Source organism: Durio zibethinus, chromosome 7 (assembly GCF_047325235.1).
Source record: "Durio zibethinus cultivar Kanyao isolate XHJ-2024 chromosome 7, ASM4732523v1, whole genome shotgun sequence".
Taxonomy (NCBI): domain Eukaryota; kingdom Viridiplantae; phylum Streptophyta; class Magnoliopsida; order Malvales; family Malvaceae; genus Durio; species Durio zibethinus.
The window spans coordinates 16,415,934-16,440,336 of NC_143168.1; the positions used below are offsets into that span (position 1 = coordinate 16,415,934).

The window sequence follows — 24,403 nt, forward strand, 5'->3', positions numbered from 1 at the left end:
AAAAAGACAGATATGAAGATATTTTACAAATTTGAGAAGAAACTTGTCAGGTAAGTTTCTAATCCTTGAAATAGGATGTCTTTTGGTATCAGGGTTGATTTATAAGACCTTGGGCATAATCTCCTGAAATTCTTTCAAACACAACTTTCAACTCCTTTGGACATGATTGTCAAGGAGCAATTTACTTTCTCAAAGTCGTGGTGCCTTTATTTAGAGGAACAATTTACTTTCCAAAGTCGTGGTGCCTCTGTTTAGAGGAGCAATTTACTTTTCAAAGTCGTGGTGCCTCTGTTTAGAAGAGCAATTTACTTTCAAAGTCGTGGTGCCTCTATTTAGAGGAGCAATTTACTTTTCCAAAGTTGTGGTGCCTTTGTTTAGATGAGCAATTTATTTTTCCAAAGTCGTTGAGCCTCTGTTTAGAGGAGTAATTTATTTTTTCAAAGTCGTTGAGCCTCTGTTTAGAGGAGCTTTGGTTAAAAAAAAATAAAAACAAAAGCAAACAAAAAAAAACAAAAAATATAAAAAAAATCAAAAAATGAAAATCTTGAGTTGAATCTTGATTGGGTGTCTACGTCTTTGCACAATTTTTGTTTTACAAAAAATGTGCAAAGAGGGACAGCTGTAGACACCCAATTTGGTCCAGGCCCAGATCAATTGGGCCTGATCCAAATAGGTAAGTCCAATTTTATTTTTGTTATTTTTTATTTTTTTTATTTTATTCTATATTTTATGTATATATTTTCCTTTATATCCTATGTATTTATTATTTATTTATTATTACTATTTATTAATATATACATTTATTTTTATTTTTTTTATTTTTTATTTTATTTATTTTTGTATTTTTATTTATCTAATTATATATCTGTTATTATTATTATTTTTTTATTTATCCTATAATATTTTTTTGATTTATCTTTTCTAATTATCTATTATTTTTTTTATTTGATTTTTATTTTGGAAGGTTGAGATTGAAGGCTGAAGAATCCTACTAGGAATGGGGATTCAATCAGAAGAGTCCAGATTGGATTCAAAGATTGAATCCCCGTCCAAAGAGGAATTGGGATTGATCAGAAACTCCTGATCAATCCCTATAAAAGGAACCTCCTGGAACAGAACAACACACAGAGAAAAGACATGAGCAAAGCTACTGATTTGAGAGATAGAAGAGTATATAAGGCTAAGAAGTATTCTGGGAGTTAGTAAGAATTTTTTTGAAGATTTTTGCTGATTTTTTTCTGAGAATTTCTGGAAAATTCCAAATTTCGGTTGAATTTTTCGGTGAAAGTTAAATTTTTTGATGGAAATTCTGGCCAACTTTGAAGTTTTTGGTGAACTGCCCAGTTTTCGTTGACCTTTCCCAAAAACCGACCACCTTCCGACCAACTTCCGACCAACTTTCGACGAAAATCCAGATTTTGATGAAATTTTCCAAAATCTGGCGTACATTCAGCCGGAGTTTTTCAGCAGTTTAGAGAGAAACGGGAGAGAAGGGGAAGAAAAGAGAGAGAAGGAATGAGCTTTCTGTCGAAAAACAGAGGGAAGAGCCTTATATACCCTCCCAAAACAACGTCGTTTTTGCCTTAAGTGACCCAGAGGATCCGCATATTTTACAGAGATCCGACCTGACCTGAGCGTCGACCCGCTTCCTGACCCGCGCGTGTCTGCCCCCTTTCGAGCCGAGCCGAGCTCCAAAGCCGCTTCTCCGAGCCGTTTTTTCTTCCTTGAGCCGAGCCAAGCCGAGCCGAGCCGCTCCATGTTTTTTTTTTTTAATTTATTTATTTATTTTTTTATTTATTAGATTAGGTTTATTTAATATTCTTTTTATATTTATTTTATATTTATTTTTTTTACTTTCCTTTATTTTTTTATTTATTTTATTTTATTTTATTTTTTTCTTTTCACTTTTATTTTGTTTTATTTTTTTCTCTAAAAATAAAATTTCAAAAAAAAGATTTTTGAGGAAAAGTTGAAAATATCAATTTTTCTTAAAAATAAAATTTCAAAAAAAGGGTTTTTGAGGAAAAGTTGAAAGTATCAATTTTCCTTGAAAATCAAAGTTTCCAAAAAATATTTTTGGGGAAAAGTTGAAAGTATCAATTTTTCCTACACAAGAACAATCATCCTTTTCTTCCTTTTTTATTTTGAGTTTCATTTTTATTTTTCTTTAAATAATCCGACGATGGAGCCTCTGTAAGTGAAATAGTAGTTTTTCTTGCATACTCTTGAGGTGAGAGAACTTTCTCAATTTTTTGCTAAAAGTATTAGAGTCAATTGAAAATAATTTCCAATAGTTAATTACTTGGTAAAATTTTAAGACTTATTGGATAACACAAAATTATGCTGGTACCATCTTTTGATGGGCGTTGTGAGAGTGCTATAACCTTCTTCACACGTAACCGAACTCCCGAACCCTGTTCTGGTTAGTAGACCTGAACCTATTCTTTTAGAGACCCTTAAACTTAGATGTTCCTTGAAAGGACAGATTCCATAGGTGGCCAATCGCACCTAGATAAAAAAGATTGGTGGCGACTTCTAAAAGTTAATGTCTAGCGATAGATCCCCGGATCTAGACGTTATGACACTAACAATAACTGAAAGGTCTTGGTGCATCATCACAAACTTTTCTTTAAGTAAAGAATGTAACTTATGAATAGTAACTTTCAACATAAAGCTAATATAAGAATGTCATAGTTTTCAAAAAACATATTCCCTTGAGGCAGATAAATTTTTTAGATTAGTACACCCTCAACCATGATGCTTCATATTCTAAAACAAATTACCTTGCACTTTAACTCCTTTTAGGCAGATAATTGTATAAGATAATTTAATAACCATCTCGTAACCACAAAATAATAAAATATTTCATGAATTTCAATAAATAAGCCACTTTAACAGCTAAGTACTTATATCAATTAAAGAAAATTTTTTCAAATTGAGAAATTTAATTAATTGCTCAAAATTCTCAATTTGCATGCTCAACCATAATGTATACAATGGACCTCTTCAGTTGAGATACTAAACCTAGATGTATTTAGGTCCTATATGCAGTGTATGTTGCATTTGAATTAGAGTCTTGAACTTAATTAAAATTAGTTGTAATTACCAAGTCAATTATGCACATAAAATTTAACTTGAGATTTCATAAATATTAAGGCCTATCTAAGGAGAGTATTTACTATCATTAGACTCTTAGCATGCCAAAACATTTTATCATAAAACAAAATAACCAAAATCATGTACATAACATATGACAATTACTGAATAATGCATGAATATCAAAGACTAAATATTTCATGCAATTTAAAATTTTCATATAAATAATGAAAAATCAAAAAAAAAAATTTCAAGCATGTTAAAAGAAACTAAAGCAAAAATGGACACCAAACGGGCCCATACACATTGTTTGTGCCACTCTCTATGCATGGGCTTTCTCTAGTTGTGAAAGACGTTGTCTTTAACCTCTAATTAGGTCAAGTTGACCCTTTTAAGCCTGTTCTTGACCTATTCATGTCAGTTTATTTTTTCATCCATTTTTTATGCTTTTTCTTGATATTTTCATAACATTGAAGTTTCAAATTTTCAATTACATTATTTTCTATGAATTCCATGTGAAAAATGCATCAAAAAAATAATAAAAATAGGATCAGTTGACCTTCAGATTACATGAACCAATATTTTACCCATTTATATTTTCTTCATATTTGCCCAATCTATATCGACGTTTTATGAAATTAAACACTTTAATGTAACTTTATAAAACATTATAAACATGATTCAAGTATCAATTTTGATTAAACACAAAAGGTTAATGCTTTAATCAAAACAAGAATTTAGGTTAAAACTTGATCTAAAAACTTTCAACCCTAATTTCTCTCTCTATATAAGGAATTAAAAAATTTTTTTATATGATTTTATCCTCTTTTAGAAAATAAACCAATTTTGAAAAATAAAGTTCACAAATTAAGGTTTTGGCAACAACTAAATTTCACCCCAAACAAGCAATTCATGCGAAAGTCAAATACTTGTTTGGGTGGCCATGATCAATATGCGAAAGCAAAACAATCCCTGAAGTGGTTAGGTCTTCTTCTTCACTCTTTTCATACTAGCCGCACTCAATGAAAAGTATGTATAACTTGTAGAAGTGAGAAAAGGACCTTAGTCTATTTTTATTAAAACTTTAGAAATCTCTCATTAAAGGCTTATTGAATCAAAAGCCTACATAACCCTCAAATCACACTAACCCAATAAGATATGCACAACTTATGCTTAAGTGATCACGTAAGATTATTTAGACTCTTATATTTGTCTCATATTTGAAATCATCAATTAATAATAACCCCTCCGTATAAAAATTCTAATAAAAATTCTAGCAAAAGTTACCAAACTCCAATTCTATTTTCATGATTCTATAACTAGTCATTGCTATCTTAGTCACCCATCCTAACTTGAAACTTCACCACTACTTTCAACAACATACCAATACCATTTAACAGTGTTTGGGCAACTGATGATCCCTTTATAATTGGTCCTAACCTGACGTTTGTGGTCATTAGGAATGCTTGAGGCCTGTGGGCTTCCATCGGCCAAAAGTGTTGACTTTAGTGGTCTTAGGAAATTAGGGTTTACTCAAGGTAAATTCAACAAGAGCTTTATTAGTATGTTCTTAAAAAAATTAAATTAACAAATAAAGCATAAGCTTAATGTGGTCACAAGCAAAAGAAAGTTCAAGATGGCCAAAAAGGTTTACACCGTTTAAGACTCATTTCATTGATTTCATTATTGATAATGCTACCATGGAGTGTTAGGGCTGTAAGTGAACTGAACATGAACGAACAACATATGTCTATAGTTTGTTCTTTTATTTTTAGAGATGTTCGGACTTGGTTCATGTTTGATAAAAAAATTGTTTTGTTCGTTTAAGCTTAGTTTATTTAAATGATAAGATGTTCATGTTCGATTCATGTTCAATTTAATTAAGTTAAATGAGCTTGTTCGTGAACATTAAGCAAACATGTTCACGAACAAATATAAACGAACATGTTCATAAATAATAAACAAAGCATAATCAAATAAATTTAAATAAATAAATCATAAATAAATATAAACGAACCCAAACAAATATAAATAAACCTTAAAATAAGATTAGAATAAATGATAAAATATAATTTTGTTATTATTATTAGAAACAAGTAGTAAATGAATAACAAATGAACAATAAACGAACGAGTTTTAAATAAATTTTAAACGAGTTTATTTACAAATATAAATGAATTGAACAAACCTTTATTCATGTTTAGTTCGTTTAATAAACGAATATAAAAATATTATTTAAAATCGTTTATTAAACTTAATAAATAAATATAAACGAACAAAAATCAAATATATTTATATATAATTCATCGAAAATTCTATTCATTTATGTCCTTATGAAGTGTGATATTATTGTGGCTCGTCACCGATATTAAATTTTGTTTATCAAAAGTTTAGGTGACAAGTTTCAACAATAAAAAATGAGGTGTGACATTTATCGTTCGGTGCTGGAGTATCGAAGGGCAATTGTTAAATCAACTGTTTCTAATATTTCCCTTATACTTTTGTACATCGTTCTCAAGATGGGCCATGGGCTTTTTTAATGAATAAAAAACATTGGATTGAACCTCTCTTGAATTTATTTGGAACCAGCCCAACAAGATTTACTTAAGTTTTTTAAAATCTCCTTAAAAATTGCAGGCCTTTCTTCTTTTCTCTCGGGTCTTGACTACCAGTCTACCCTTACCTCTTGCTCTGCCGCCGCATTTCTGTTTAACGGGCGTTGGCACCGTAGACTTCAATCATTCGCCGCTAAGACCACCGCTGGTACGTTTCTTTCTTTTTAATCCAATATGTTTTTCTTTGCTTGTCTTTTTTTTTTTTCAGCTTGAAACTTACTTAAAACTTTTATTTTTTTCCCCAAATTTGGATGATTAGGTAAGTTAATTTGATAATTTGGGTTGAAGACTTCTGACAGTGTCAAGATTTGATTTTTCATTTAGTTTTGTTAAGAAAATGTTGGGTTTCTTTTTGCACCTTAAAAGTCATTGAACAATTTTATCATAATCAAAATAACCTCTTTTTGTGATTCCATTTAACTTGATTGTTTTGACCTTTGATTCTGGCTTGATTTAAAACTTTTTTTTTTAGTTTCAATTGGTTGGCTTATCTCTCTACTTTCCTCTTCATTCCATTGTTTATTTCCCCTCTTTCCCACAATGGGGTTTCAATTAAATTTGGAGTTTACTGATTTCCATTTGGATGTAGAACATTGAACAAGTTTAGGGTTTGGATATAGTTTTTTTGTGATTATTTATAAATACAAAATTGTGTGATAATTTTTTTAATTTAATGTTAGGTTCTTCTAGGAATGGTGGTAGAATTTGACACCCATTTGTCAAAGTAAAATTGATTTAGTACATGTAATGATTGAATCTATGGATTGCATATACAAAATTTTGAAATCTGATGCTGTTGATCTTGAAAGCGGTTTGAAGTTGGAACTCTTTAAATAATTTTAACTGGTTCATTTTTATTTTTTTTTGTTGCACTTGCTGTTATTACCATTTCTAAAATGTGTTAATGTTTATTTGATGGGCTTTAGGCAGTGTTTAGCGGAACAAGGAAGAAATGAGTGCTTTCAATAAGTTCAAAGCTAGTGTTCCCATCACTTGGAGCCCTAACCTTTATATAACCCTTGTGAGGGGAATTCCGGGCACAAGAAGGCTTCATAGACGCACCTTGGAGGCACTACGCCTTCGCAAATGTAACCGCACTGTCATGCGGTGGAACACACCCACTGTCAGGGGAATGCTTCAGCAGGTATATATGACCCTTTATTTGATATTTGTTGCTTCATTTTTTTTTTCTAAGTGTTAGGTGTTTTTGTGCTCAAATAAGAGATACAGTACATATTTTGAGGTTCTGCTGTTTGAAGTTGGCTTTTGATTGAGGTGTCTATGTCTAGGTGAAAAGGTTGGTTGTGGTTGAGACAGAAGAAATGTTTAAGGCGCGAAAAGAGAACGAAGCCAAACACCGAGCACTATGCCCCCCTATTATCATTAGTCATCTCCCAGCTTCTGCAACAGACTCCTCTAAGCAGCCTTAGAGGAACTAGCATCAGTAGGTTTTCCACCTCTGTTTTGGTAGGGGTTATTCCCATTTTAGACTTTACTATTTTTTTTTTGTCAGTTCTTTAAAGAAAATATTTGAGTAAAAATGGTGAAGTATGTAAGTATTGAACTCTTTTGTTTTCAGCAATAAATATTTTGAAGACTAGTTTGTGTAATCGAATCAAAGAATTGTAATAAGGAAGTTTTAGTTTTTTTAGTAGTATTATGTTATTATCATTGTTTCTTTGTAATTTATTATATTAAATTAAGTCCCATTAAATAAATTTTTTGACTTCACCACTGAATTCTTTGTCATTGTTCAGATTATTAAAGTCGAAATTTATTAATAACAACATCAATTAGAGAGTTCATATATAGGTAGAAGTCATGTTATTGTAGTTTTCCTGTATAGATTATTTGGCACTTCTAGTATCAACAGCTTTGTGTTTGTTTTAATTTGTCAGTGACAACGTTGTAATTTAACTTCTTAGACATCTAGGGATTCCGAAATAGATCAGAAAATTTAACTCTTTAGCCATTCCTTTGAAGGAAGGGCAGGCTTCTGGGGGCTTGCTTCAACTGTCTCCAAGGTGAGATCTGAACTGTTCAGCTTGTGGGAAGAGAAAGTTACTAGTGTCTAGTGAGAACGAAACCACTTATGACTCTAATTTTTTGGTACTATTCTAAAGAAATTAAAGGGCTTGCTTTGTTTTAAAAAATATTTTTTATTTCCATTATGATAAAAAGCAGAAGATAATATTTATAGTAATGCAATTCACACAAAGTAAATCTTTTTCTAATTAGAAGCAAGGAAAGAAAAATCTATTGATATCGCCATATATTATTTCACTGAGCCCACGCATGGTTAATGAATAGGAATTAAGGGGATACTATGGAATAACATGCTTCTTTTATTACTGATTAATTTTATTCATTCTTGTTGGCATGAATTTAACATGACTTTCTCTTTATTACTGACATTAAATGCCTTCATTCGCTTCCTTGGTATATATATCAGTGTGATTAATTTCATTCAGATATATGTCATGAAAATGGATGTTTCAAAGGCAAGTGTTAGTAGTTCAGATGATGAACAAAAACAAAAAGCTTATGATTCTGGGGAGGGACGAAGGAATCATCATCGGCATTTGGCTCACCAAATTCAAACTCTGGAAGCATTTTTGGAGTATTGTTGTGCTAACCCAGACGAAAACCAGCGACGGGAATTGAGCAAGGAACTTGGTTTGGAACCTAAACAGATCAAATTTTGGTTTCAAAATAGAAGGACTCAAAGAAAGGCTCGAGAAACACGACAACAAAACTTATTTCTTTCCGCAGACAAAACAAGTTTGGAAAGTGAAATAAAAGCAATGAGAGAGGTGTTGGGTAAAATGGTTTGCCGACGTTGTGGTGGTCCGTTGCTACAACCACAACCTGATCAGTTGCCCGCCACGCAACAATTGCAATTGGAAAACACCCAATTGAAACAAGAGCTTGGCAAGCTTACCAAATATCTTGCCAATTATCCATTACCATGATTGAATTAACAACTCACAAAAACCAAATAAAGTTATTATAAAAAAAAAAAAGTAGAAGAAAAAGCTTGAAAAAATATCTTGACCAAGCACAAAAGTAGTCTTTCCATTTATTCTAAAAGAAATTATCTATTGATTTGTCTGTTTGATTGGTTTATTTATTGATGATTTTTTTTTTAAATGTATTACTTTATATATATTAAAAGTTATTTGATTGTAATTTTAATTTCTACTTGTATGGGAACTAATCAATTACAACCGATGAAATCAGCCAAATACAGTATTTTTTAAATAAAAAAATAATAACTTTTTGTATAATTGAAGAAATCGAAATTTCTCTTCAAATTAAAAGAGTGAATTTGGATTTTGTTTTTAAAATTCAAGAAAAAATTCACAAAAACTTTAAAATAATTAAAATAAAACATTCTTAAATTTTTGAAAAAAATATTAAAATTGTAAAAAATTTGAAATAAATTCTAAACTTTTATCATATATTTTTTTGAATCTTACAATTTTAATTTTTTATACATTTTTTGAACTTTTAAAATTTTTTTGGATTTATATTAAAATTTTAAGTTATTTATTTATTTTTTTAGAATTTTTTTAACTTTTAGAATGTTTCAAAATTTCAAAATTATTTAATTTTTCAAAAATTTTTATAATTTTTAAAAAAATTTAAGATTTAAAAAATTTAAGATTTTTTCAATTTAAAATTTTTAACGTTTTGCGATTTTTTTTAAAAACTTTAAGCAAATTTAATTTTTCTCAAAGTGCTTTCCTTTTTGAGTTTTTATTTTTATTAAAATTTTTTGAATTTTTAAAATTATCATAATTGTTATAATTTTTAAAAATATTTCATATTTTAAAGTATATATAAATTTTAAAATTTTTTTAGAGTTTTTGAAAACTTTTTAGAATGTTTTAGAATTGCTTTCATTTTTTTTGAATTTCTACAATCTTTTTTTATAAATTTTTAAAATTTTTGAAATTTTTAAAAAATCTTTTAATTTTTTTTGAGAATTTTTTTGAATTTTATAATTTTTTAAAGAAATTAAAAAAATGTTAAATATTGTTTAGAATTTTTATAAATTTTTAAAAAAATTTTAGAATTGCTTTGAATTTTTTGAAAATTTTAAAATTTTTAAAATTTTGCAGAATTTTAAAATATTTTTTAGAATTTTTTAAATTTGGAAAATATTTTTGAAATTTTTTTATGTGAAATAACATTAATGATGTGATGTTAATTAAATATTTTTGACACATATCTTATTAAATATTTATATCTAATTAATAAAATTAATAAATAGTATCAATCTCAAAGTATTAACGTGATAACTAAATAAAAGTTTTGACAAATATTTTTGAAGAATCAAATTAACAAAAAATATATATAATTAATAGATATTTTTATATTTAACAAAAAAAAAAAAATCCCACAAAAACCCTAAGCCCAAATTAAACGCTAGCAGCTCACTCCCTCTCCCTTTCTCCATTTTCGCCGTTATTTCACATTTACTTTCTCAAAAACCCCATCGCCATGGGCGTAAACGAAGGCGAATCCGCCATGTCATCGTTTCTCGAAACATGCAAGCTTTTAGACCAAAGTTCCTCAGCTCTATCCACTGTTGCCGTAGCAGTTGCTGCCCTCTCTTGCGAGGCCGCAAGGGCCAACTTATCAGCCTTCGACTTAACCGATTCCGGCGATGGATCCGTCGCCAAAGATGACATCGGAGTAGCTAGCGACATCAAAGTCTTACTCAACGGTTCCAAATTGGTAGCAAGTTTTAGCAAAGGTGATGATAAATTTAGCACTAATTCGTTTTCTAAGATTCCCGCTGTTAATGGAAATGTGAGGGAAGCGGTGAAGAGTATGCATTCTGTTATTCGGGTGGTTGCAAATTCGGGAGATAAGTTAGGGGGAAAAGTTTTGCATTTGGGGTTTGAGTTAAGGAATTTGGGGGAGAGTAGTTTGGAAAGAGTAAGATTGAATTTTGATTCAGTGGGGGTTGAGGGTCTAAAGGGTATTTTTGAAAAGGATTGTTTAAGTGAGGAAAGTTTGAGAAATGGGATCAAATTGGCTGTGGAAGCAGGGATGGAGAAAGATTATGTGAAAGTGGTGAAGGAGGTGGATTTGGTTTTGGGAATTGTGTGGAAAATTGTTGCGTGGGAGGCTGTGACCGCGTTTTTCGTGCTTGAAGGTGTGGAGGTTTTGAATGAGAAGAGTGGTGGAAAAGGAGGAGAGGCTGCTAGAGGGAATGTAAAAGCAGAAAAGAAGAAGAAAAAGAAAGTTTTGTTGGGGAAGGGAACTAGTGTTATTGTGGAGGTGATTAAGGATATGGTGGTGAGTAAGGGAGACGGTTTAGAGAAAGTAGTGGAGGAATTTTTATCGTTTTTAGATCCGAAAAGTCCTGAGTTGGATGGTTTGTTGAAGAAGGTGAAAGAAATTTTGGAGAGCAATGAAAGTAGAAGAATCCCCAAGACTCCTAAGGTAAAAGCTAAACCATAATTCTTGTTTTCTTTTACCTCCAGCCATAATTTGTTGAAAATATTGTTTAAAAACTAAAACTAGAAGTAGGGCAGTTGCCTGTTGGTTGGTTTATTTTCATTTGATATTATAAACATCAAGAAAAGAAAAAATGGGTCCACATCATTATAATGCTGTCGTCTTTATGCCTTATTCTTCAGTACAGTGTTTAAGTGTTCCTAGCATCTTTTTTAGGGTACCCGTGATTTTGCTAAAGAGCAAATGGTGATAAGAAAGAAAGCATTCTCTATTATAACAAAGGTTTTTGAGAGGCATTGTGCCACAGCCCTGGATACTCCTGCTTTTGAATTGAAGGAGACTCTTACTGGAAAATATGGGGAGGATTCGAAGTTGATTTACGATCTTGCAGACCAGGTTAGTAAGTCAGAATTTGTTCATTAGAATGAAGTCATGTTTTCTTTTGTGCATTAACTTTTTATTTAGAAAATTTTTGTAATCAGCAATCTAAAAATTTGTTGATTATGGTTGTTCCATTAAGAGAGGTGACATGTATGGTTTATTTAGTTATTTGTGCTTACTTTTTGTTAATATTTGTTTACAGGGTGGAGAGCTTTGTTCTCTACGATATGACTTAACCGTTCCATTTTCTCGGTATGTAGCCATGAATGGTCTCACGTCATTTAAAAGATACCACATGGATAAGGTTTGGAGAAGGGATAACCCATCTAAAGGGAGATATCGAGAATTTTATCAATGTGATTTTGATATTGCTGGCCAATTTGAAAAGATGGGACCAGACTTTGAGGTCGTTAGAATTTTGTCTGAAGTACTCAATGCGCTAAACATTGGGGACTATGAAGTAAATCATCGTTACTCTATTCCCTAGTTGTATGCCATATTTAGTTTCTTGATATTATTAATGTTACCTCTCGTGTTGTTTGGTTGTGATAGTAAACTCGCAATTTAGGCCGATCCACGTGCATCGGCTATTATACCTGAATTTGGCATTCTTAACTTCTTAAAAGTATAATAGCCTGGCAGTTATATTTGATGTTTCATTTTTCTTCAATTTCTGTACAGTTGGTTAGTGTAGGCATTCATTTGCACTAGTTAGTATAATGTCTTGATGTGAAAGGCACATTATGCAGACATATTTGCAGCATTATGCTTTTCTCTCCTTTATTGTCATGTTGTGGTTCTAAAGATTGCTTGAATTGCTTTCCAAATTGGTTAATTTCCTCTTATTTGCTTTGACAGATAAAATTGAATCACCGAAAGTTGCTGGATGGAGTGCTGGAAATCTGTGGTGTGCCACCAACAAAGTTTAGAACTATTTGTTCAAGTATTGACAAGCTAGACAAACAATCTTTTGAGCAAGTTAAAAAGGAAATGGTGAGGACCAAAGCCTCAAAATCTTTCTGCCTCTATCTACATCTCTTAGAAAAGCCGTGTAAATATACCACTGTTAAAATATTTGTCATTGATATACAAATTTGTATCGTACTAACTGTTATTGTTCTTTTTTTTTTTTTTTAATTTTAAGAAAATTTTGACAGTTATTAATTCAATACTCATTTTCTCAATTATAGTTTATTACTCACGCTGGGTGCTAGCCTTTGTCCCTTTAATTGCTGTTATTTCAAACAAAAATTTTCAATTACTTCTAAGCTTGCATGCTAGCTCTATTGTTCAATGTTCATTCATGCATCTTCTGTTCTTCCTTGCCTAGAAGAAGTGCCTACGTGGATGTGGTTCTCTTTTATTACCCTTATTATGTTCTACTAGAAAGTGTGTTGTTGGAAAATTAGAAATTTGTTAAGTTTCTCTTCTTTTATTAATGGATAAATGACTAATTTTGTGCATATCTTGATTTTTGTGTGAGCATCATCTTAGATGTCATTATGGTTAATCATAATATATTTCCAAATATTGCTTGATAGGTGGAAGAAAAGGGGTTATCTGTTGAGACGGCAGATAAAATTGGCACTTTTGTGAAGATAAGAGGACCTCCTTTGGAATTATTGTCAAAGATTATGGGAGGAAGTGAGGGTAGTGAGCTTCTTGAGCACAGTGCCTCCAAAGAAGCATTAGGTGACTTGTCAGTTTTATTTGATGCTCTGGATAAATCAAGGTGCATAGACAAAGTGGTTTTTGATTTGAGTCTTGCCAGAGGTCTTGATTATTATACTGGAGTCATATTTGAAGCTGCTTTCAAAGGAGGTGTGCAGGTAAATATTATTTCTGCCTGCGGGTTATTAAAATGTTTTGCCTTTATATCTTTTGTGTGAATTCTGTACTATACTTTTTTTATTAATTATATGTTAAGAGCTTTGTGGTGGGTCTAAGGCTCTAAGCATATTGCTCAAGTTTGAACTTCTATGATACTTTCCTAGGATTTTGGATAAATGACTTAGATTTGCTGTTTGGTATATTTGACTTGTTCAGGGCACTTTGCACATATTGAGTCTTTTCCTTTGCATTGTATTGGCTTTGGTTGCATCGCTAGCATTTATATTTTAAACTCACTGAACTGCAAATTATTGGTATGCTGTGAACTTGTGTGCCTCTCGATTGTTGTGATGTAGTGCAGTCCCCATGTTATTTTCTTGTAATAGATTCTGGTGTTTGGAAGTAGGTTCTTTTAATAGTAGCATTCTGTTGTAAAATTTGCTGTGCAATTTGCATTTGGGCAGGCCTTACATAAATCAAGGTGCAAATTTCAAAGCCATTTATATTACTTGTCTGATTTATCAGTTATTAGTTCTCGGGGCTGTAAAATCATGCATCATAACTTATGATTGAGGCTGGGCGATGTAGAACAAATAACCCAGAATAATAAGATATGAGAAAATAATTTGAAAATCTCAATTGTATAACTTAAATCTCAATAATCAAAACCTAATCTCCAAATTGATAAAACCTATATATATATATATATATATATATATATGGGGAAGAATCCACTTACTTCGGGGTAAAACCAAAGTAGTTTTGCACCAATTCATATATATATATTTTTTATACAATTTATATTTGTTAATTCAACCATAGAATTTCATACTCTATTCATGTGGATCATACATGCCAAATTTCAAGTCAATTTAAAATGTCTAACCATTTGTATGGTGCAAAATGTCAACCGTTAAACTTATATTATAAGATGTAGTATTCTCGATCGATGTAATAGAGATATCGGATTGACTTGAAACTCAAGCATTTTGTTAGATCCAATGGTCAGTTTCTTAAAACATTAATCGTACAAGAAATTATGAAATGGTGTTAAATTAATTAGTTTTACATTGATGTAATTTGATCCCTTATGTGTGTGTGTGTATATCTATATATATACATAGACACACACACGCACATGAGGGATCAACAACTTACACCAGCGTAAAACTAAAAAACTTAACACTTTTTTGTAACCATTGATTTTAATAGATCTAGGGGATGAGAGAGATAAGTAAAAAGAGAAAAAATAGTTTAATCTCATCCATTGGATCTAGTAAAATCAATTCATAGAAAAAAGGTATAAAACTTTTTAATTTTACACTGGTGTAAGTTGCTCCCTTTTCATATATAAAATATATATGCAACATCAACCTAGTTTTTAAAATAAAACCTAACTAACTAACAAATAAGGGCCACAAAATAAAACAAATAAGGCCACTAAGTAATCCTCTTTCCAAAATTTGCACCTAGAGTAGACATTCTTCCAAAACTTGCAAGAATGTCATCCATCATTGGACCTTTAGAAACATGAAACTGTTAGCTGAAGTGTTATGGAAAAGCAAGCTAGTGGATGGTATGATCTCATCTAACTTTATCACCATTCTTCTTTAAAATGTGCACCTACATTAATTATAATTGTTGCAATGGAATAAATGTTTTCTTTTATTTTGTTGGTTATTTAACTACCCCTTGAATGATATGATTGATTTCCTTTTATATGCAGGTTGGTTCAATTGGTGCTGGTGGACGATATGATAATCTGATAGGAAATTTTGGCACAAAGCAGGTTCCGGCTGTTGGTATGAGTCTTGGAATTGAGCGAGTGTTGACTATAATGGAAGAGAAAGCACAAAACCAGGTTATTCCTAATTGTTTAGGATATATATCGATAGAATCTATGTGTTATATTGAGTGCAAATTTGTATTTGAAATTTTTATTTCATGGACAATCCTTTGTAGCTTTATGTGTAAGCATGAGTTATGTCTTAGCCACTATGTCTGTGCCAGGCTTATTAAGTCACTCTCCTCTCTGTCACTTGTTTGCTTACTCCTATTAAGTCTCAAAAGTGCATTTGGTGAGGAGTGGTAGGAATTATTCATATAAAGCAAAAAAGATGTGATGTCTCTAATCTTGTAAATAATATGTTCATTTAATTTTGATAAGTAGTATGTTCAAGTATATGATAATTTCAAATTAAAAAAAAATGTTGACTGGATGGAGGCTTTAATTGTTTTGTCAAAAGAATGATAAGATAGGAAAGCTGTCCTTCGATTCTTAGTCATCAGATGGTGAGGTTACTCTTGTATTGCAAGGATAATTATGTCATTTGATATCCGAATAAGTTTCTGGGTATCAATCATCAGTTCAGACATCTTGTTGATAAAGCCCACCAAAGATGGATAAAAGACTTATTAAATTTTTGCAGCCCAGGTTTATTCCTTCATTCTGCTGTACACAAAGTTAATTCCAGTCTGACTGGTCTTCTAGGTCTAGCATTTCATGGTTCAAGCTTTAATAAGTTGTGTAGTTATTCTTGGTAATGGTAGGAATTCAAACTGACTGCATGCATCCTTTTCTTTGTCGTGTATTTCCACATTCTGTGCTGTTATGAAGCTATCATCTTGGAAATGAAACAATCTGTATTTTGCCTACCCACTTTTGTATGCATTTTCTCATGCAGCTTTATAGTATGTGATCTTTTTTCCTTAACCTCAACATATATGTCAACTATTGTCAGTTTTATTGATTTCTTTCTGATTGAGAGCTATGCTGAAAGATTTTCTTTGTGGTTCTATGAATTATTTTTACTTTGCACATGTTACATGGGATTTGTTTTCCTCTTGGCCTTTCTTTTTTTGTAGACAAATGTTTCAGAATTTCAGTTGGACTGTCTTCTTCCTACCGGCTCTTCCTTTCTGCATTTCCATTTCCCTTGTTAAATGAATTATTCATTTTCTTTCCTTATAAGTTTACAGTCCGGTGGCCTCAAGTTTTGATTCAGCACTAATGTTGAATGCTTTTGAAAACAGAATGATTGTTCTAATTATATCTTCTCGTAGTAAATATTGATTATAAGAACTATTTAATTCTACCAACACTCGCATGCTGTGTGAGGTACTGATTTATTTCTTTTGGGACGGCATTTGCAGACAGTCCGAGCCACAGAAACCCAAGTATTGGTGGCTGTCCTGGGGGATAAACTATCTGTAGCGGCAGAGCTGGTTAGCGAGCTGTGGGATGTAGATATTAAAGCAGAATACAAGGTCCATAAAAAGGTGATGAAGCACATTGAATATGCTATAGACTCAACGATCCCTTGGATGATTATTGTGGGTGAGCGAGAGCTGGATGAAGGGATTGTGAAACTGAAGAACATTGAAACCACCAATGAGGAAGTAATTCCTAGAAGTAAACTTGTTGAGCAACTACAGCAGCGATTGAACCCATGAAAAGGGTCCTTCACGATTGGAGACCATTCTTCTATTTTATCACATGTAGTTTCTTAATATTTTTTGTTTATGAGCATACAAATACTTTAGGAGTTCAGGTATTGCAAATGAAAGTGTTGTGGGGAATATGGTTTAAACTTTGTGCATTCCAATTGTACCATATGAGCAGAAGAAATGTTATTGTTTTGGAATCCTTGAGACCTTTGCAAATGTTTTATATGCATCCTCATCAGGTTTTATGATTTTACCCGATTGAGGCTGATTTGGCTCGACGCATCTTCAAAAAGCACTGCCGATTCCGGTTAGTCATCAGCTGGATTTGGCCAAGATGTCTATTGTTTGCGGTCTGGATCCGGGTGAAATTACGCCTTGGGTTTTAAGGCGGATTTCAGCTTGTACAGGTCGATTAGGCTAGCTCCAGATCGTCTCCAGCCTATCGACGTGGAATCTTGCCTTGTCTGATTAGACTTGATTACGAATGGCAATTTAATGGATATTCATTATTTTTGAGATATATATATATATATATTTTTTTTGTTTTTGAGATATCCGTATCTAAATTTTTGTTTAAATTTAATATTATTATTTAAATTTAAATTTGTTAAAATAAATAATTATTTTTTAAATATTTAAGTTTATTAAAATATTTATTTATTAAATTTTTTTGTTAAAATATAAAATAAATAATAATTTAATTTAAAATTTAAGTTTACTTTTAATTAATAATAAATAAAAATTATTTTTTAAGATTTGAAACCTTTTATAAATATAAAATTTTATATATTTTATATATGTAAATGATAATAGATTTAGATATAAATTTAGATATTTTTTATTATTTACTAAAATTTAAACGAATTTAAATATTCATTATTGTTAATTAAAATTTAAATAAATTTAAATATTAAATATTTAAAAAATATTATTTTAAATTTATCTTGAATAATAATTTTTTTTATCTAAATTCATTAATTATTTATTTGTAATCATTCGAATTTGATCTAAATAGATCAAATATTAACAAATATTCATTTATTTGTTCTCTATTACCATCCTAGATTTGATCAGTGATTCGCCGATATCGGCTTCAGAAAAGTGAGAACGAAAAAAAAATGAGGAAGGAGGGAGAGAAAGAAAACAGAAAAAAAAAAAAAAAATGTCAGTGTGACATGTGGGCGTTGTGGCGTGCCATATAGGATTAATTGACTGGATTAACTTGTTGACGTGATTTTTTTTTGCCACATTTCAACTTTTTATTTGTTAATGTCCATGTCATCAATTGAATCCAATAATATAAATTTATAAAATAAATCATATTATTAAATTTTAAAATATAAATATCACATTAAACATTTATTTAAAGATCAAATGTATATTATCTTATAAAAAAATAGATCTAATATTTATTATATTGCCATTACATTTTTTTATTAGGTTTTAGTCTTTGAATTATGAACAATGTATTTTTAATTTTTAAAATTATAAATTATTTGATCCAATATATGAATTTATCAAAGTTATTATAAATTATAAAACATTTTTATGAAAACATTTAGAACAAAAGAAAGAAAAATACAACAATAATAATAATTTGTTATGAAATAGTTTTTATTTAATTTTTAATCTTTTGATTTTTTTTTAATTTATTCCATTCTATTTTTTAATATTTTGATTGTTTTATTTAATAATAAATAAAAACCATTAAATTTTGTTCCATTTCTTTTCTATTTCCTTTATTTTCGTTTACCTACTGGTTTTTTGGGACAATTGAAATTTGGAGGTAATTGGGAAAAAAAGAGTACAAGTTTAGTAGTATCTATGAAATTTACATTTCAAAACCCAAAACCCGAGCCTGCCGCTCTCACGGCATCAACCCAAGCTGCGGACCCATATTTTCAAGTTGGAAGTAGAAGAACACCATGATGAACAGGAAGCTGCGGAAAACAACTCTTGTTCTATTTCATCTTCATCAAACGGGTAACCTTTATTCACTTCATGTAAAAAACCATCCCTTCTGTTTTTGTTTGTTGTCTTCTTTTAGTAGCATAGCCAGAGGCAGCACCACACAAAAATTTACGAAAGATGCCAAGGGAAATGGAAAAAAGTATGAGTTTCATAATATTATTGATGCCCTTTCTTTGTTTAATCGGATGGCTCATTCTTCTCCCAGGCCTTGTATTGTGGAATTCAATAAATTGTTAGGGGCAATTGTGGGAGTGAAACATTATGACATTGTTGTTTCTCTTTGCAAACAAATGGAATTATTAGGAATAGCCCATGATGCTTATACTCTCAACATTTTGATGAATTGTTTTTGTCATTTGCGTCGTGTGGATTTTGGGTTTTCAGTTTTGGGGAAAATGTTGAAGCTTGGTTATAAGCCTCATTTAGTTACTTTCTCTACTTTGATCAAAGGGTTTTGCATGGAAGGTAAAGTTGCTCAAGCTGCTAGATTGTTTAATGAGATGGTTCTGACAGGGTATCAACCTGATTTGCATATTTATACGATAATAATAAATGGACTTTGTAAAATAGGTGATAGTGATGGTGCTCTTAGAATTTTGAGAGAGATGGATGAAAGAGGTTTCCGGCCTGATATTGTAGCTTATAGTGCTGTTATTGATAGCCTTTGTAAGAATAAGTTCATATCCGAGGCATTGGACCTTGTTTCGGAAATGAGGGGTAAAGGCATTCAACCAGATGTTGTCACTTACAGTTCATTAATTCAAGCGATGTCTAGTTCAGGCCAGTGGATTGAGGTGAAAAGATTATTCAGTGAAATGGAGAGTAAGAATTTGAAACCAAATGCTGTGACTTTTAATATATTGGTTGATGGACTTTGTAAAGAAGGGAAGATTTCTGAAGCTCTAGGTGTAGTTGAAATGATGGCAAATAGAGGTCTTCAGCCTAATGTTATTACATATAGTGAATTGATAAATGGATATCAATTGCGGAATGAAATGGATGAGGCAAGAAAGGTTTTTGATTCGATGGTTACCCATGGTTGTGAACCTAATGTATTTAGTTACAACATCATGATAAATGGATACTGCAAAACTAAAAGGATAGATGAAGCTCTAAAACTCTTTCATGAAATGACCGAAAAAGGACCAGTTCCTGACACTGCTACATACACCACTCTTATGGGTGGCATGTTCCAAGTAGGGAGGCTTTTGGATGCACAAGAACTCTTTGAGGATATGCGTTCCTGTGGTCAAGTTCCAAATTCAACTACTTACTCAGTTTTGCTAGATGGCTTATGCAAACATGGTCAAATTGATGTGGCATTGGAACTATTTCAGGCAATGCAAAACAATGAGCTGGAACCGTATATTATCCACTACAATATCCTACTTGATGGCATGATTGAGGCTGGGCGTCTTGAAGCTGCTAGGGAACTAATTGCTCACATCTTTGTCACTGGTTTAAGGCCTAGTCTCCCAACATATAACATAATGATCAAGGGACTTTGCAATGAAGGACTACCTGAAAAAGCATATGACCTTTTCAGGAAGATGGAAGAAGATGGTTATTTTCCAAATAACATCTCTTACAATATTACAATTCGGGGTTTTCTTCAAAGCAATGATCTGTCAAGAGCTATGAAAATTCTTTATGAAATGGTAATTAAAGGATTTTCTGCTGATGTATCCACAGCAATCATGTTAGTGGACCTATTGTCAATAAATCAAGAAGATCAACCATCTTATGAAATAAGTCAGGCATTGTGAAGATCATCTAACAATGAAGGGGAAGGTCTAAAGTAAATTTTAACATTCTTGCAAGGTGTGCAAAAGTCTCTTCTAATTTTCTGATACATTCATTTCTTTTGCATTAGGAATGAAGGCAATATTTTACAACTTTACTTGTCATTCTGCTGGTAATATTAATATTGCTGAGCTGATTTTTATTGTTATTTTACTAGAACTTCAACATGAAACAGTAGGAGCTATATTGGCATAGTGGTTTACTATTTCAGCTAATAGTGTGAGTTTCTTGTGGTGAGAAGTTATTCTTTTAGGATCAGTCTTAACTTTTTCCTTCTATTGCTTATCACCATACTTTTCTTGGTTGTAACAAAAGATGGTACCATAAAAATTTATGGAGATGGCATCATATATATTTAATTGAAACGTGGATGAAAGTCATTCATTTGTAAATTTGGGGATGAAAGTTCAATAATCACTTTTGGGTATATAATGGCTATTGTTATTCCTTTGGTGCTTTGCACGCTAAATGGGAAAAGATACTGAAAGTTAACTGAATTCTTTTGCTATGTTTCATTTTATTTAAAAAAAAAAAGTTTATTTACCTATATTAAAACTCTGTATTCCTGGTTTTAGACTTTTGCATTGCTCTGTATACTTAGTTTTCAGTAACTTTGTTGAGTTGTGGTATAACTTGCTGTATTACTTGAAGTTTCTGGATTTGTTCATGCAAATGAGTTTATTCTTGGGATTCTGTCTGATAGGTGGAAGAAACAGGTTTATCTACTAAGACAGTGGAAAAAAGTTTGGCACTTCTGTGAAGATAAGAGGATATTCTTTGGAATTATTACAGATCATGGAAGGAAGTGGTCTTCTTAAACAAACTGCTTTTGAAGAGGTGACTTGTCAATTCCATTTGAAGTTCTAACAAACTGGAGCTGCATAAAAAAGGCGGTTTTTGATTTGCAACTCGCCAAAGGTCCTGAGTATTATACTGGATTAATTTTTGAAGCTGCTTTCAAAGCACTTAGTTCAGGTAAATATTTCTTTCTACCAGCGAATTACTTACTATATTGTTTTGCATGTGTATCTTTTGTGGGCATATGATGAATTCCTGTGTTTGATTATCTATGTTAGGAGGTTTTCAATGGATTATAACCATAGTGCTTAACTTTTGAATGCTTGAGATACTTCCATAGAGGTTGGGAGTTTGGTCTGATATAAATGATGTAGGTTTGCTGTCTATTTGCAGGTTAGTACATTTCTATTGTAGGGTTGAGGTTTACTTTGTAATCCTTTCCTCTTCTCTGCAAATTGGTGGCTTTGGTTTGCTGCTGGTACTAGTATTTATTTCTTAAACTCATTGGTTGATAATGATTTATATGCTGTAAATTCTGTTCCTCTGAACTGTTAGGATATTGCCGGGTTTGCAAGTGTGCTTCTCTTATAGGTTCTGGCTTTAGACATTAGGTTCATTTTAATAGCATTTTGTGATAAAATTTGTTGTGCATAGAATACATATTACATGGGGCAGTCTCTACATAGGTCAAGTTGTGAAGCTATCTCACTGTGTTACAGTGGCTGATGCCCTTTCTTGTTTTCTTGATGTTGTTATTACTTAGCCCGGTAGGCTTTAGATTCATACATAAGTTGGATGACATTAAATCTATCAAAATAAGTCATTATGCTGCAAGATACCTCAGAATATGAAAGCCATCCATCCCCTGACTTTCTTCCCTTTTTAATTGGATGCCTAGTCTAACTGAAATGGTATGGAAAGAAACGAAAGTGGAGGATCTGATAGCACCTCTTTTATTCCCTAATTTTGTCCTTAAACAAGATACCTACATTTTTTAACCTTCGTGAAAATCAAATAGAGACAATATGTTTGAGACAGGTAATATGTAGAGTTGAAAAAGAAATTATATAGTCTATAACTACTGTTAGAAAGCAAGCTGCATTCATGACATGATTTATTGGGATGCAAATTAAGATTGAGACTTTATATTAAGGTTACTCAGGACAACACACCATTTTCTTTTTTAATTTTTGCTCACTGACAAACTGAATGAGTTGCTTTGTTTTATTTACCCAAATAACATAAGAATGAGTTGGTTTGTTTTATTCTGGTAATAACCATGTCTTTTTCTTTTAATTAGTTTGCTCCAAGTCTCTCCTTTTGCTCCAAAAAGAAACCATAAATCTTGTTAGGATGAGGCAGTGCCTTGGATGCACTCTTTTTCTTTGCATCTTTTGGCCCTTGCAATACTTTTAAGGTGCAGTGCTTCTATGCTAAAGTTTTGGAGTCATAAGTGTAAGACCAGCTGGTGAAGGGCACAAGCACATCCTTAAATCCAATGCTATCTCCCCCAAAGTAGAGCTTATCTCCAAGCTCTCCTTCTAGGGGTTCAAGCATTGCAGTAGCTCTTCCTTTACTTCCTCTTGGTCTTCTTTTGCCATCCACACCCTCTTGCCAAGGCTGTATATCTGCAGCATTGCACCGACTAAAATTTTGATGCACAATAAACATATAAGATAATATATGCAAATATTGAAGTGACTGCCATTTGCGCTCAACTCAAGTGGTAACAATGGGGTAGGATTTGAGTCATAATTCTTCCTCTTGTACCATAATAATAGTAAATTGAAATGACTTATGTGAATGTATTCATTTATTGTCATTATCTGGTTCATGTCATAGATCAATGTTACTGAAAAAACTCATAATAACAATTCAAATAACTTGCTGCTAGCTGTCTAGACTCAGAAAATTACTTGAACTAAAGACATTACATTTACATCTGATAATAGTAACAAATGGTAAGTCCTTAGAGGAATCAGAGAACACTAACATTTTTGTCAATGTACTCTGCCCAGAACAAGGCTTCTGATTGCGGATAAGCATCAGAAGGAAGCAGAGGTGATATGTGAGTCCAAACTTCATCAATGTATTGGACGATGATTATGATTCAGAAATGGATTTTCTATTATGAATCAGGACAGGACGGTGATCTTTTTGTGAACTGGGTTCATTTCTAGAAGCAGAGGACTCTCGTTAAGCAAGTCTTGTTGCATGCACTCATACTTCATCTCCACCATGGCGATTTCTACTCTCATTGCAAAGGAGCTTGGCCAAAAATCAAGAACTGCGTTCTCCATTTCAATCTTGTTTTGGTTTAGTTGAATTAATGTGGTTGTTGATAGCAACAATGATGTCATTGCTTACTTGTTAGGTTCTGTGATAGCAACAATGATGTCGTTGCTTACTTGTTATGTTCTTGTTCGATTTTTCTTCACAAAAAAAAAAAAAAAAAAGCAGTCAACTGCAATTATTTGCTTGTGTTTTTCCTTGCTGATCATAGTATAAATTTTCTCCTATGTTGTGCTTTTGTAGATCCAATCCTTGTCATTTTTTTAGTTTATTGCACGGAAATTAAGGCATAAAGAAACATAAAATATAGCATAGTGTCTCTGAATGACTGCAGAAATGCAATTATTAATCAAGATAGAAGAGCTGAATAAATAAGATATAGGAGATAAATAGCAATTTTCATCCAACTAGGATTCATGTTCCCCTGCCAATGACAGGGTTAAGTTCTAACCCGTATTTCCCCAAATTGTACTTGATTAAAAAAGAAAAAAAAAACTTAACTTCATATTAGTTATATAAAAATCTGTGGGGATGATTGGAATAGATTTCATTTAATGTCAAATTTACAATGAGTTTCTTTCCTTGTTATATAATGGAGGAGCAAATTCTCAATTTAAGCCCATTAATTTTATCCTTATAAAGACTCCAACTAATGATAAGAAATTTACCCACGAGTACAACTCATCAAAGTTCCTGTG

At 31.7% G+C, this 24,403-nt stretch overlaps 3 protein-coding genes and 1 pseudogene across 7 annotated transcripts; 3 read left to right on the forward strand and 1 right to left on the reverse strand.

Moving 5' to 3' along the window:
* Nucleotides 1–5,701: 5,701 nt before the first annotated feature.
* LOC149518028 (uncharacterized) lies at nt 5,702–7,362 on the forward strand. Of its 2 annotated transcripts, none has more exons than XM_089763641.1 (3): nt 5,702–5,859; nt 6,638–6,855; nt 7,001–7,362. In XM_089763641.1, exons 2-3 carry the CDS (start codon nt 6,664–6,666, stop codon nt 7,139–7,141), a joined length of 333 nt encoding a protein of 110 aa, XP_089619767.1. In that variant the 5' UTR covers nt 5,702–5,859; nt 6,638–6,663; the 3' UTR covers nt 7,142–7,362. The 2 variants fall into 2 exon arrangements, with proteins under 2 accessions (XP_089619767.1, XP_089619768.1); XM_089763642.1 differs by having other exon boundaries at nt 5,715–5,859; nt 6,642–6,855.
* A 2,722-nt stretch (nt 7,363–10,084) lies between these two features.
* On the forward strand, nt 10,085–17,040 carry LOC111276836 (histidine--tRNA ligase, cytoplasmic-like). 2 transcript variants are annotated; one of them, XM_022862728.2, is made up of 7 exons: nt 10,085–11,168; nt 11,400–11,579; nt 11,767–12,024; nt 12,423–12,557; nt 13,106–13,393; nt 15,121–15,255; nt 16,548–17,040. In XM_022862728.2, exons 1-7 carry the CDS (start codon nt 10,218–10,220, stop codon nt 16,845–16,847), a joined length of 2,247 nt encoding a protein of 748 aa, XP_022718463.2. In that variant the 5' UTR covers nt 10,085–10,217; the 3' UTR covers nt 16,848–17,040. The 2 variants fall into 2 exon arrangements, with proteins under 2 accessions (XP_022718463.2, XP_089619769.1); XM_089763643.1 differs by lacking the exon at nt 13,106–13,393 and having other exon boundaries at nt 10,100–11,168.
* Nucleotides 17,041–18,368: 1,328 nt separating this feature from the next.
* On the forward strand, nt 18,369–23,930 carry LOC111276837 (uncharacterized). Of its 3 annotated transcripts, XM_089763645.1 has the most exons (4): nt 18,369–20,633; nt 21,319–21,590; nt 21,807–21,891; nt 23,432–23,930. In XM_089763645.1, the coding sequence occupies exon 1, from the start codon at nt 18,767–18,769 to the stop codon at nt 20,576–20,578; it is 1,812 nt and encodes a 603-aa protein (XP_089619771.1). In that variant the 5' UTR covers nt 18,369–18,766; the 3' UTR covers nt 20,579–20,633; nt 21,319–21,590; nt 21,807–21,891; nt 23,432–23,930. The 3 variants fall into 3 exon arrangements, with proteins under 3 accessions (XP_089619771.1, XP_089619770.1, XP_089619772.1); XM_089763644.1 differs by lacking the exon at nt 21,807–21,891; XM_089763646.1 differs by lacking the exons at nt 21,807–21,891; nt 23,432–23,930 and adding an exon at nt 21,692–21,806.
* Nucleotides 21,943–23,713, reverse strand: LOC111276838 (putative glutathione S-transferase parA; annotated as a pseudogene).
* Nucleotides 23,931–24,403: the final 473 nt, after the last annotated feature.

What these genes read in the sequence shown, in the direction of transcription:
- LOC149518028 (XM_089763641.1), top strand. Translation starts at nt 6,664, where the DNA reads ATGAGTGCTTTCAATAAGTTCAAAGCTAGTGTTCCCATCACTTGGAGC. An exon ending in TCAGGGGAATGCTTCAGCAG is followed by an intron (nt 6,856 to 7,000) that starts GTATATATGACC and finishes GTCTATGTCTAG; the next exon opens with GTGAAAAGGTTGGTTGTGGT.
- LOC111276836 (XM_022862728.2), top strand. Translation starts at nt 10,218, where the DNA reads ATGGGCGTAAACGAAGGCGAATCCGCCATGTCATCGTTTCTCGAAACA. An exon ending in TAAACATTGGGGACTATGAA is followed by an intron (nt 12,025 to 12,422) that starts GTAAATCATCGT and finishes TTGCTTTGACAG; the next exon opens with ATAAAATTGAATCACCGAAA. An exon ending in AAGAGAAAGCACAAAACCAG is followed by an intron (nt 15,256 to 16,547) that starts GTTATTCCTAAT and finishes CGGCATTTGCAG; the next exon opens with ACAGTCCGAGCCACAGAAAC.
- LOC111276837 (XM_089763645.1), top strand. Translation starts at nt 18,767, where the DNA reads ATGATGAACAGGAAGCTGCGGAAAACAACTCTTGTTCTATTTCATCTT.